A 14,394-nucleotide genomic window follows, 5' to 3' on the forward strand; every position below is an offset into this window, starting at 1 on the left:
GTGTAAATGGGTGGAAATAGGCCTAGTCTGGTGTGTCTGCTCCAAGGCCTGCATGACCTGTGGCACACTGAGTTGTCCACTCTGGACCTCCGATAGTCACATGAGACAGCCTTGGTCTCCAACCCACCCATGTATCCAAGCCTCCCATCCCCACCCTGAGCTCAGGATCCCCTTGCCTTCTGTTTCTAACTGCTTCTGGGCCTCTGGGAACTCTGCTGCTTAGTCTTCTAGAATATGCCAAGTGATGGTGACAGGAAGGTCCTAACTTATCCCAGCATGCTTTGACAAGGCTCCATTATGCCCTCATTGGTTCCTTTCTCAAAGGGTCCTACAAGGCCCATGGACAAAGTCCCTATATATCTAAGAATGGCCATAGAGTTGCTCCTAAGAAATGCACAAGAAGCCCCAGTAACCTAATGGATAAGGCTCCAATTTCCTAGAACTGACAAGGGCTGGAAACTTCATTAAGTTGAACCCAGTGGCTCCCTCACAGAGATGGCCTTTGCTGCAAGCTCCTTCCTGATGAAGGACTAAGAGCCACCCTCTCTGAGAGCTACTAGGATGGAATGACAGCCATAGACATGCCCTTTTCATCCAAGCACCATGGCAGGGCCCTTTCTGCGCACAAAGCACCTCAGGAAATTGAGGCCCAGAGAACTCTGAAATTTACTCAAAGCTCCACTGCCAAAGATTATAATTATGCAGATGGAAATAACACAATTAATAGTGCTTTCTGTGTCTAGGCCTTGGCTCAGCTCTATCATTTAAGTCTTAAAACTTTGGGATGTTGATTTGAGGTTCTTCTCAATGTGTTGGTCTGTGAGGGCCATGCACATAGACAGTACACCAGAGACACAGGGTCAGATGGACAAGATTGGTGGATGGGTAGGGAATGGGAGAATGGATGAATAGATGGGTCAATAGACAGATGGATGAGTGGGCAGGTGGGTGGATGAGTGGGCAGGTGGGTGGATGAATGGACAGTTGGATGGAAGGGTGGGTGGATAGATGGGTGAGTAAGTAGTAGGATAAATGTATGGATGGCTGAATGGGTGGGTGGGTGGCTAGGGGGAAGGATAAGTGGATTGTAGGGTGGGTGGGTGGATAGGTAGGAGGAGACATTGGTGGGCAGCATATCAGTTTCCTTCCGTGCTATAGCATTCAGCATCCATCACTCTGTGCATCCTTACTGATGGCCTAAATGTGACCAGCACCTGCCTCCATGCATTTCCTGCTGTGCTGGACTGTAACCTGGGACTGTAAGCTAAAATAAATCCCTACACCTCTCTTAAACTGGATTCTGTCACATACATATTCTGTCAGCAACAAAAAAGTAATTGGTATGTTGCTCTTTCCCCCACTCTGAGCAGCAAATGGGTCCCAGGCTTTGCTTCCAATGCTTGGTCTCCACACCTCCTCTGAGAAATGCACATGCATTGTTCATGAAGTCTGACTTGATCATTTTCTAGTCTGTAACAAGGACACCTTCCTATGATTGGGAGAACATGTCTCTAGCTTCCTCTAAGGCTCACCAGCAGTCATCATGGTCGTTTTCCTACCAGCAAGCTTTGCATGGCAATCCAGAACTTTTCTATGGCCAATTTCAGTGTCTACTCCACAGTTCCAGACAGTAACTCTCTTCCTGTCCCGAAGCTCATATGAATTAGTGTCTTAGCACTGCTATGAACCATTACACCACTTGGTCTTGGTGGCTTATGCAACAAAAAGGCCCCCTGTAGCAGTGGACCTCATGTCACTGTTCATTGTTGTGGATCTTCAGGAGTGGACCTCATGACATGGGTCACTGCTGTGGATCTATAGGAGTGGACCTCATGTCACTGGTCACTGTTGTGGATCTGCAGGAGCGGACTTCGTGTCACAGGTCACTGTTGTGGGTCTTCAGGAGTGGACCTCATGGCACTGGTCACTGTTGTGGATCTGCAGGAATGGACCTCATGTCACTGGTCACTGTTGTGGATTTATAGGAGTGGACCTTGTGTCACTGGTCACTGCTGTGGGTCTGCAGGAGTGGACCTTGTGTCACTGGTAACTTTTGTGGTGTTCAGGAGCGGACCTCCTGTCACTGGTCACTGCTGTGGATCTTCAGGAGTGGACCTCGTGTTACTGGTTATTGCTGGTGATCTGTAGGAGCGGACCTTGTGTCACTGGTCATTGTTGTGGATCTTCAGGAGTGGACCTCGTGTCACTGGTCACTGCTGTGGATCTTCAGGAGTGGACTTTGTGTCACTGGTTATTTCTGTGGATCTGCAGGAGTGGACCTCGTGTCACTGGTCACTGCTGTGGATCTTCAGGAGTGGACTTTGTGTCACTGGTTATTTCTGTGGATCTGCAGGAGTGGACCTCGTGTCACTGGTCACTGCTGTGGATCTTCAGGAGTGGACTTTGTGTCACTGGTTATTTCTGTGGATCTGCAGGAGTGGACCTCGTGTCACTGGTCACTGCTGTGGATCTTCAGGAGTGGACTTTGTGTCACTGGTCATTGTTGTGGATCTGCAGGAGTGGACCTCGTGTCACTGGTCACTGCTGTGGATCTGCAGGAGTGGACCTCGTGTCACTGGTCATTGTTGTGGATCTTCAGGAGTGGACCTCGTGTCACTGGTCACTGTTGTGGATCTTCAGGAGTGGACCTCGTGTCACTGGTCACTGCTGTGGATCTGCAGGAGTGGACCTCGTGTCACTGGTCATTGTTGTGGATCTTCAGGAGTGGACCTCGTGTCACTGGTCACTGTTGTGGATCTTCAGGAGTGGACCTCGTGTCACTGGTCATTGTTGTGGATCTTCAGGAGTGGACCTCGTGTCACTGGTCATTGTTGTGGATCTTCAGGAGTGGACCTCGTGTCACTGGTCACTGCTGTGGATCTGCAGGAGCAGACCTTGTGTCATTGGTCATTGCTGTGGATGTATAGGAGTGGACCTTCTGTCACTGGTCACTGCTGTGGATCTGCAGGAGTGGACAGTCAAGGTGTGGCAGGGCTGGTCCTTCAGCAGATTCAGAGGCATGGCCATCTGTCCCTCACCTTTGTGGTTTCTGAAGGCCCTTCATGTTCCTGACTCCTCTTCAGCCTTCTTCTACTTTTAGAAGCTTTTGTCATTCTGTTTTGCTCAAAGATTCCCCAGCTGAAGATTCTTGATTATATTCAATGTAAGGGGACATGCTCCCAGGTCCTGGGGATTAGGGTGTGACCATCTTTGAGGAGGTTTTGTTCTGTCTCCTACAGAGAGATTGGGGTACTTAAATCCTCATTTAGAGTTAGACCCTGCGAGCTGTGGGCTGTTCCATGGGTGAGTGTGGGGCATGGAGTGATGTTCTCTCTCTTGGGATGTCTGTGTCATTTTGGTATGGCAGGTAGAGTTAGAAGGCAACAGTCACATTGTAACCCCCTGTCTTCTCAGGCTGGGAGTGCCCCATGGCCAGGGGTGCTTGCTTCTATGGTCCATTACTCAGCAGAGAGCCCTGGAGAATCCTTTGAGCCTCAAGCTCTGCTGCAGCCATGGACCCACACAGAAAACACATATCAGAACCTGAATAGAAACCCAGGTCCAGTGCTGTGCCCTTAACCCTTGTGTGAAGGAGGTCAAGCAGGTGAAATCACCTTTAGGCATCAATGGATTGGCAGTGGACCACATGTGCATACCTAGCTGCCACGAACCTCCTTTAGTTCCTCATTGTTTCCCTGGTATTCTTTTTGCTGGATCTGGGCTGCTGGTACTTTGTACAGCTCCCCAGTTCCTCACCTGACAGTTTCTTGCTCAGCACTGCACCCCCTCCTCAGGAAGCCTGCCCTGACTCCCACCTGGGCTGGCCAGTGTGCGTTGTACTATGTCCCAGTGCTGTGTTAGCACTGCAGGGAGGAGTCTACCTGTTGGTGGGGAGCAAGTGAGGAACACTGTGTGTGACAGGGTGGAGCCCAGGGCATGGCAGGCAGTATGTGTATGGCAGATACACGTACTGGACAAAGCAGACAGCATATCCCCCATTGGACTTCCCTGTGACATCCTCCCAGCTGGTGACTGCTCACTTCCATCTCAAGCAGCAGTTGCTGCCTGTGAGGAGCCGGTGGCCAGGAGCTTCTGGGGCCATCCTGCTTACTGAGCTCTAGGTGGGGGAGGGGCAGCTGTAGGAAGGGACTATCCTCTATACCCCAACTGAGAGGCAGCTCTGACAAATGGGCTCTTCTCACAAACAAATGATTACATTCATCACTTGCTGGGGACAATGGCTTCAGGCTGCTGCTGATAGCTGGAGATGTATGGAGGCTCTTTCTACCTGGGAGGTTACCTCCCACTCACAAGGATGAACTCCATTGCCTGCTAAGGGCCAATTCCCCACCTAGCACTGGCCCAGTGTGTCCCAAGGGCAGGCGTGAGGGAGGATCTTGTGGGAGAGTGACTGACAGAGGGATCCCAGAACAGATAGCCTTGGCTGACTCTGTTTTTCCATTCAGCTCAGCCATTTGAGCAGGTGGGGGAGGGGTTCTTATTTCTTGACCTGTACATGAGCTCATCTCTGGCAGTGTCCACCAGACAAAAGAGGCACGTGAATGCCTTGTGTTGGTCTGACCCACCACAGGCACCTGGAAGACATTTATGGAGTCTAAGAGCATAGACTGGACCTGGGCCTGGGCCACCCTTGCTGGTTTAGAACCTTGGTGTAGATGCTGGGAGTTTAGATGAGAGCCATATGCCAGAGCACATGGGGACTTGTAAGGAAGAAGCAGAAGAGAGGGCCCTGCCAGGGTGGACAATACTGTAGAGGCCTAGTTCCATATGAGGAACAGAGATAGAAGTGGGGTGATGAGGGAGGAGTGGGGACAAAAACAGCAGGGAAGAGACAGGTAGACTCAGCCACATGGACAGAAGGAATGGGAAGAGGAGACACTTCAAAAGAGGGCAATAGAGTAGAAAGCTGCTCCCAGAAGGAGGGACACTCAGGCCAGCCCTGGTTTTAGCTGCTTTTGGCACAACAAAAACCTTGCAGGCTAACATCAAGCTCAATTCTGCAAAATATAACATGCCAGAGTTCCATTTTCATTACTCATAAAAAGAGGGGATTTATTGTCTCCAAGCAAATCCCTTCACAATAGCCTGTGGCCCCAAAGTCTAGATCACCAGGCCCTTTGCAGTTTGTTGTCTGTGGCCCTAGACTGGATGGGGATGGGGAGAGTGCGTCATATGAGCAACCTTCTTTCCTTGGCTGGTTTGCCTACCTCGAGAATGTCAATGACCACACTCTCTTCAGCCTGCCGTGAGCTGCGCACATTCTCTAGCACCAGCGAGTAGTGCACCCCACGTGGGTCCGACTGGTACAGGTTGTAGGTATCCACTTGGTTCCACTCCTGAACGGCCACGAACACCTGCTGCTCATCCGTGCTGATAATCTGCAGGTCCTGGGATAGGGGAACTGGTCAGAGATGGTAGTCTGTGTGCACGCCACCATCTCTGTGCTCCCTTGGAGCCATGCTGATCTAAGTTGGCATCTGGTCAACCAAACTTGGTTCTGTGATCTTGGACAAGTGGGTTCACTTCCCTAGATGTCTATGTCACATCTCTTAAAATAGGGGTCATATTTGGCTCCTCCATACCAGGTTGTGGGTGGCCTAGGAATAGCTCTTTACCTCCACACCTACCAGACCATCTGTCATGTCCCTGTATTAGAGAGAAGGTCTCCCAAGCACCTCACATAGTCATAACGATGGGCAATCCCATCCTGGGGGTCAGGTGACTCTTTTGATCATTCATCCAATACCTATCTATGAAATACCTGCCATGTGCCAAGCACTGTCCTTGGCACTGATGAGCATAACCTGGTGTCAGCCTTACTTATTATGGACTCTAGAAAGGGAAACCTTGTTTTAACCTTTGAGAGCTCTGTGCCTCTGGATACTACCCTAGCCCTGGCAGATGAGCTGCCACATGTCCACCTTTCTCTGTGTCAGCCCCACACCCAGCCCCATGGATGCTCAGACAGTGCTGGAAGAGCAGCAACCCGGGCAATGACTCCCACCCTCAGTTTCTCCCTGTGGGTCAGGTAGCTCAGCAGCACTCAGAACAATGGCTTATGGCATCTCTTTCAGACGTACAATTCAGAAAAGAAGAGCTCCAAAACAAATAGAAAAGTAAGCCAGGGAGCTGAGGAGATAGTTTGGTAAGCTACACAAACATTAGGACCTGAGTTGGATCCCCAGCACCCATTTAAAAGCTAAGTGTCACCATGGTGCATGCTTGAAATGCCAGTGATGGGGAGATAGAGATAGGAGGATCCCTGGTTTAGCCAAATTGGTGAGTTCCAGGTTTAGTGGAGACCCTGTCTCAAAGAATGAGGAGAGAATTGAGGAAGATGTCTGACATTGACCTATGGCCTCTACATGAATGTGCACACACACTCACAAACACATGTGTACCCACATGCATGTGAACATGCATGAACATACCACAAATGCACAAAGAAGAAAAAAGAAAGAAAGAAGGAAGGAAGGAAGGAAGGAAGAAAGGCAATCCAGACTGACTTTGGCTCCATGCTTTTCGTGTCTGTCCTAGCCAGTGCCGAATGCTGTGGAAGTTACCTGTACAGGTGCTGGAGTGCTTACGCTCTTAGAGCCCCTGACATTGGATTTCCAGGATACAAGAGCAGGAGCTGTGGTACCTTTGCCCAAAGACTCAGTCCCTCCTCTGCAACTGTGTGTCTGGGGCTCTTTGGCGTATGCTCACTGTAAAGGGAGTTGCTTTTATTTCTGTGTCCCTCTGCTCATAGGTCTTCAGCTGAGGGTGAAAATGGCCACTCACGGTCCACTGGGCTCCAGAATGCTGAAAGTAGCCCTTCCCCTCATGCTCAGCCTGTGCCCTGTGTTATGAGTCCAAAAGGGCCTTTTTAAAAAGCCAGATGTCATGATGCAGGCCTGTACCCTAGCAGCTGGGTAGTAGAGGCAGGATTATGAGTTCGAGACCAGACTGGGAAACATAGTGAGACCCTCATAGAGTCAGGTGGCTTTGTAGACAAAGGGTGCTATATACGAAGCATGCATCATGTTAACAGGGAGACCACACAGACACACAGCTTGGCCCTATGTCTACAGCTATAAACCTGACAGAAATGATGAACCAAGAGGTACAGATTATAGGGGCCCAAGGCCCGGAAGTTCCCATCTGTGATATGGGATAGCAGGGTGATAGGAGACTGGAGTATCCATGAAGTACCCATACCAGGATCCAGTAGATGACCACTTCTGACTGCTCACCTCCTCTCCCCTGTGTTCCCCACTCAGATACAGAAGGCCATGGTAGACAGCAAAGTTATCAGAATGAGGGTCCACAGGGAGGCTCACTTACTTCCCACCTGACAGGGTGGTGGGGAACCGTGAGCTTGTTACAGCCAGTGAACACAGGAGCCTGGACAGCAGGGTGTGATATTTAACATGACCACTCTCATCCAGACTGTGTACATAGCTGGTTAAACACATTGGGTGAATGTTTCCTGTAATCTGGGAACAGAGAAGTGCGAAAGTGACTCACTGCGATTGTAGAAAGACCTGGCACTAACACTTAAGCATGTTTGCATTTGGCCTTTTTACTAAGTGTGATTCACACATTTTCAATGTATGGCATGGGGAGCTTTCATAAATGTTACTTTAAATCATCCTTTTGTTTGTTTGTGTGTTTTGTTTGGTTTTGGTTTTTCAAGATTGGGACTCACTCTAGCCCAGACTGACCTGGAATTTACTATGTAGTCTCAGGCTGGCCTTGAACTCACAGTGATCCTCCCACCTCACCCTCCCGGGTGCTGGGATTGGTATGCACCACTATGCCTAGCCTATAAACACTACTTTTCATGACTGCATATGGACCAGCCATACTTCACCGAGCTGGGTTCCTGCTGGCAAGCCTCAGGCATATCTAGTACTATTGCAAGATGGTGGTGAATATTTCCAGACTCTCCCTGCCTTTCTGATTCCTTCCCATAAATTCTGAGAAGGGCAACCACCATGTCAGAAGCTGGAAGCATCTCTAATGGGCTTGCACTGTTGTTAGCTGCTGTTTGAAAATTCAGGTCCATTCTTTCCCCAGCAGGGTTTCAGGCTTTATTTCTCTTCTTGTAGGTCAGTTCTGCAAGTTAGGAGGAATTTCCACACAGACAGTCTATGGATAGACCACAGATCCAATGGGAGGTTCCATCAATGGCAGAAGAAGCTGGCTCCCATTCGTAAATCTAAGCAGAGACAGAAACCACCACAGCCAGCAAACACCAAAAAGCAACAAGCACAAGCTGACAACAAGCAGGACCCCCAGAGCTCAAACTACTCTATTATGCCTTTGGGCTGGAATTCAGATCCACCTCCAAATACACCTTTGGCATGGACTCCAGGATCTGCCACTAGTGACACCTCCTTCTAGCCCAGCAACTGGAGATCCAAGTTATACTCAAGTTTAATCTTAACCCCTGAGTTAATGGAGGACATACTTGCAAACTACCCATCGCCAGTATGGAAAATGGTTGCTTAAAATCCTTGCCAATTAGAGAGTGGAACATACCCTACAGCTTCTTCATAAGGTCACATTTACTTTCTTTCTCTTTTTAAGAAGGAAGCAGGGGCTGGAGAGATGGCTTAGCAGTTAAGGTGCTTGCTTATAAAGCCATATGACCCAGGTTTGATTCCTCAGATGCACAAGGTGGCGAATGCATCTAGAGTTCATTTGCAGTGCCGGACACTGGTGTGCCTGTACTCTCTCTTTCTTTCTCAATAAACAAAATAAATATTTTTGTGAAAAAAGAAGGAAGCATAACAGAGGTTGCAGAGAATGTTCATATCTAACTGTATTGGTGCACGTGGCTTAGAGAAATATGTAGAAGGAAGCTTTGAGAATATTTTGAGGCAAATGACATAAGGTAACTTAAGAAGACAGTTGTCCATTTCTTTTGCATGTAAGAGGAACCAAAAGGTAAATACGCAGGCACAGAAGCCTACAAAGTCAGCAGGGGCAGAAACTCCTTCTGGGTCACCATGGCACTGTCCCATGACATGGCTCTTGTATTCGTGGCCCAAGATGAATGCTAGAGTTCTGGGCATCTTACTAACACTGAAAGCTTCAGGAAGGAGGAAGAGGACAGCCGACCTTTATATAGCATTTTCAGTAGTTTTACATGACAGCTTTAGTAATATCTCATTGGCTGAGTTTAGAAGTAGGACCATGAGAAACTGCAGAGAATGATGGGAAAGGAAGCTTCCCTTGGGAAACAATTCAGCAGCTAAAATTTGGGTTTTGCTAAATGGGATGAATGGTAGAATGGATACTGACAACTCTCCAAGGATTTCAGAAATGTTAACCTTGAAAATGAAGAAATAGGGCTGTCAGAAAAAAAACAGGAATGAAGAAGAGCCAAGCAAGTAGAAACTATATATGTATAAATTATATAATTTATATGGTTGTATATATAATTATATATAAACTATAATTTATATAATACATATGGCAAAGAATTAAAACATTTTAATTTTTAGTGGGAACTTTAATATATGAACATACTTCAAATTGGTCATATTGACATTAGGTTATTCTCTTTTGTTCTCTCTCCCCAAGCCCATTCCACTGAGGGTCCTCAGCAGGGGCTCAGTAATAACTGTGGTGTCATGAATATGCCAGTTTGTTCATGTCAGGAGAAAAGTGTCCATGGAACATCTTTCCAGCCTATGGTTTTTACATTCTTCCTGCCCCCTTTTCTACAATGTTTCTTGAGCCTTAGAGGGCATGTTACAAATCTCCTTTACTGTTGAGCTCTCAGCAGCCTCCAATTTTCTGCTTTGATGAGTTTTGAGTCTCTTCAGTGTTTACCACTGTCTCCATAAAGAAGGTTCTCAGGCTAGCAGTGAGAGCAGCACTCATATTTAATCTTCCACACCCTCTGCAGTTTTCCTGGTCCCTAGTGGGTGGGATAGAAATGACTCATTCAGTGCTAGACACTTGTCTTTCCCTTGTCATTCTGATGACTCTTGAGTCTCTCTGGTATTCACCACCATCTGTAAAGAGCATATTCTCTAACCAATAGTGAGAGCAGCATTGATATAAATTTAAAAGACTTTTGATGGGTATAACTTCTCTATTTAGCCAAAGTGGAAACTGCCCTTTGTGGTCTATGACATTTCAATCCATAGGCTTCTGACTTGGTTCTCAGTTCCAGGCATGAATTCCCTCCCACTGAATGGGCTTCATGTCCAATCAGAGAGCAGCTGATTACCCCCATAAGTTATGTGCCACTATTCCACCCATGGGTTCATTTTGCCTGGATGGTTGATTGTGTATCTTGCAGGATCCACTGTTTCTTCACACTCTTGACAACTTTTATCCAGTAGCTTGCATAGCACCTTCTAGCACTAAGACAGCTAGCTGGCAGGATGATGGCTTCCATTCAGTTTCAGCTTAATTTCTCAATGTCTTGTGACTACATCCTGTGGTGTCTTCAGCATAGGGTCTTACAATCTAGTTCTGGTGGGTAAACAAGCACTTTGGTAATGGCCTCCATTGTTTTGTGGACCTCACTGGGGTCTCCTTATCAACAACTCACTATGGGGGTGGGAGACCTATCTATAGCACTGGGATTCACAACCAACACTTATAGTAAAGATTTTTCTACCTCAGGAAGTAATTCCATCCATGTCTTTATCTCTTTCTCTTTTTAAGAAAATTATATCTTCTCATTAGCTAATGATAAAGTGTGTTTCTACAGTACTTATACTGTCCTTTTTGTTGTTTTTGTTTTGCTTTTTTTTTTTTTTTTTGAGGTAGGGTCTCAGTCTAGCTCAGGCTGATATAGATTTAACTATGTAGTCTCAGGGTGTCCTTGAGCTCACAGCAATCTTCTATCTCTGACTTCCTAGTGCTGGGATGAAAGGAGTGCACCTTACTTCTGTATATCTCTCACCTTTTCCCTGCCCCCCAGCTTATAACTTTGCACGCCCCTATAGTCTGTCCTTCCACTTGACTGCCTACTATCTCCTCCAGATCCTTCCCCATTTCTCCTCTCCCCAAGCCCCATTCTAACTTCCTTATCAGCACTACTGATACTTCCTACATCCTGTAAACAAATCAATCTATTCCATGTTAGGATCTGCATATGACAGAGAACATGCAGAATTTGTCTTTCTGAACCTGAGTTTTTTCACTTAGTATAATTCCTTTCAGATCTATTCATTTTCTTGCAAATTTCATAATTTTATTTTTCTTTGCAGCTGAGCAGAACTCCATTATGTATATGCATCACATCTTCATTATCCACTCATCAGTTGACGGCATCTGGTCCAACTCCATTTCCTAGCTATTGTCAATAGAGCAGCTATAAACATGGCTGAGCAAGTGTCTCTATAAGAAACTAGAATTTTTTTAGGGTACATGCCAAGGCAAGTGCTCCTGTGTCTTTACACTCTAGCCAGCATTTATTGTCATTTGAGTTGTTGATGATAGCCATTCTGACCAGAGTGAGATAGAGTCTCAAAGTAATTTTAATTTGCATTTCCCTGATGGCTAAAGCTGTTGAACATTTTTGGATGCTTATTGGTCATTTGTATTTCTTCTTTTGAGTGCTCTCTGTTCAATTTCTTGCCCCAGTTTTCAACTGGGTTGATCAACTTTTACTGCTTAGCTTTTGAGTTCGTTGTATCCTCTAGATATTAAACCTCTGTTGGGTGTGAAGATTTTCTCCCATTCTGTAGGTTGCCTATTGACTGTTTATGGTTTTCTGAGCTGTAGAGTAGTTTCATAGTTTCATGCAATCCCATTGGTTGAAGGCCCCTGGGATATTGTAATCTTATTCAGAAAGTTTTTCCCTATGCCTACATCTTGCTACATTTTCCACTAGTCATTTCACAGTTTCAGGTCTTATATTGAGGTCCTTAATCCATCTGGAGATGACTTTTGTGAGGGTGAGAAAATACAACCTAGATTCATTTTTTCACATATAGTTATTCAGCTTCTCCAGCACCATTTTTTGAAAATGTTGTCTTTTCTCCAGTGTGAGTTTTTGGCCTCTTTGTCAAAGATTGTGTGTGGGGGGGCATAGTTATTTAAACTTATATCTAAATCTTCTATTCTATTCCATTGATCTATGTATCTGTTTTTGTGCCAGTACCATGCTGTTTTTATTACTATGGCTTTGTAACATATCTAAAAATCAGATATAGTGATACCACCAGCAGTATTCTTTCAGGTGAGGACATCTTTGATTATCTGAGGTCTTTTGTGATTCCTTATGAATTTTAAGATTATTTTTTCTATTCTTTGAAAGATGATACTGAAATTTTGATTGTGTAATTGCATTGAGTTTGTATAGTGCTTTTTGTTAGGATGACCATTTTTATGATATTAATCCTTTTAATCCATGACGATGGGAGATCTTTTCAACTTTTTCTGACTTCCTCAATTTCCTTCTTAGATGTTTTAACATTTTCTTTTCTTTTTTGTTTTGTTTTAGTTTTTTGAGGTAGGGTCTCACTCTGGTCCAGGATGACCTGGAATTAACTCTGTAATCTCAGGGTAGCCTCAAACTCATGGCGATCCTCCTACCTCTGCCTCCCGAGTGCTGGGATTAAAGGCGTGTGCCACCACGCCCAGCACAAGTTTTAACATTTTCATTGTAGAGGTCTTCTACTTCCTTGGTTAGGGATAGTCTGGGATATTTATTTTTATGGCTATTATGAATGGGACTGTTGCCCTACTGTTTTTTTCCAGTATGTTTGTGCCCTAATGTGTGACTTATTTTAGAAAAGATTTCATAAGCTGCCAAGAAGAATGTATATTCTAAAGAATTTGAATAGAATATTATAGAGAGTTTGGATAAAATATTCTGTAGATATTTGTTGAGTCCATTCAATCTATGGTGCCATTTAGTTCTGCTGTTTATATTCTTCTTAGATGATCTGTCTATAGGCAATGGTGGCATATTAAAGTCACTCACTATTGTGTTGGGATTTATGCTTGACTTTATGTCTAGTAGATTTTACTTTATAAAAATTTGGGGGTTGGAGATGTGGCTTAACAGTTAAGGTACTTATCTATGAAGCCTACGAACTCAGATTCTTGTCCCCAGTTCCCACATAAGCCAGATACACAAGGTGGCACAACCATCTGGAGTTTGTTTGCAGTAGCTAGAAGCCCTGGTATGCCCATTCATCACTCTGTGTGTGTCTCTCTCTCCTTCTCTATCAAATAAATAAAATATTTTTAAAAATTGATGTACTTGGGATGAAGAGATGGCTTAGCAGTTAAGCGTTTTCCTGTGAAGCCTAAGGACCCTGGTTCGAGGCTCGATTCTCCAGGATTCATGTTATCCAGATGCACGGGGGGTGGGGGGGGTGCATGCCTGGAATTTGTTTGCAGTGGCTGAAAAAGGCCCTGGTATGCCCATTCTTTCTCTCTCTCTTTCCCTCTTTCTCTGTCACTCTCAAGTAAATAAATAAAAATAAACAAAAAATTGATGTACTTATTGTTTAGACTTTTGAGTTCTTTGTAGATTCTAGAGATTAGGCCTCTATCAGTTGGATAACCTGCAAATATTTTCTCCCATTCTGTGGGTATTCTATTGGCTTTGCTTATTATATGCTTGTCTGTAAAGAAACTCTTCAGCTTCATATGATCCCATTGGTTGAGTGACTGTTTAAGAACTTGAGCCACTGGGGTTTTGTTCAGGAAGTCTTTTTCCATTCCTATATCATGGAAAGTACTTCCTAAATTTTCTTCCAGTAGTATTCGAGTTTTCTGGTCTTATGTTGAGGTCTTTGATCCATTTGGATTTGAGTGTAGTGCATGGTTCAATGTGTGGATCAAGTTTTAGTTTCCTGCATGTGGTTATCCAGTTTGTCCAGCATCATTTGTTGAAGATGCTATCTTTTTTCCAGCCTATATTGTTCCGGCCTTTGTCGAATATCAAGTAGCTATAGTTGCTTGACCCAAAATCCGGGTCCTCAAGTCTATTCCATCGGTCTGTACTCCTGTTTTTATGCCAGTACCATGCTGTTTTTATTACTATGGCTTTGTAGTATAGCTTTAGATCAGGTATGGTGATGCCACCAGAGGTATTTCTTTTGCTGAGGATATGTTTGGATATGTGAGGCCTTCTGCCTTTCCATATGAAATTTGAGATCATTTTTTCTATCTCTGTGAAGAACACTGTAGGGATTTTAATTGGAATTGTGTTAAATCTATATATTGCCTTTGGTAGGATTGTCATCTTCACAATGTTAATTCTGCCTATCCAGGAGCATGGGAGGTCTTTCCATCTTCTCAAGTCCTCCTCAATTTCTTTTTTGAGAGTTTTTATATTTTTGTTTTATAGATCTTTTACTTCCTTGGTTAACGTTATTCCAAGGTATTTTATTTTATTTTTTTTGC

The 14,394-nt window shown here is 45.1% G+C and overlaps 1 protein-coding gene across 1 annotated transcript in view; it reads right to left on the reverse strand.

Annotated features, from left to right (window-relative positions):
- Nucleotides 1–14,394, reverse strand: part of Sorcs2 (sortilin related VPS10 domain containing receptor 2) — a 478,299-nt gene that overhangs the window by 40,230 nt on the left and 423,675 nt on the right. The window contains exon 9 of the mRNA XM_004655993.2: nt 5,229–5,408. Within this exon, the coding sequence (XP_004656050.2) occupies nt 5,229–5,408 (180 nt within the window). The remainder of the gene's footprint in view (nt 1–5,228; nt 5,409–14,394) is intronic.

This window comes from Jaculus jaculus, chromosome 11 (assembly GCF_020740685.1).
Source record: "Jaculus jaculus isolate mJacJac1 chromosome 11, mJacJac1.mat.Y.cur, whole genome shotgun sequence".
NCBI classification, from domain to species: Eukaryota; Metazoa; Chordata; class Mammalia; order Rodentia; family Dipodidae; genus Jaculus; species Jaculus jaculus.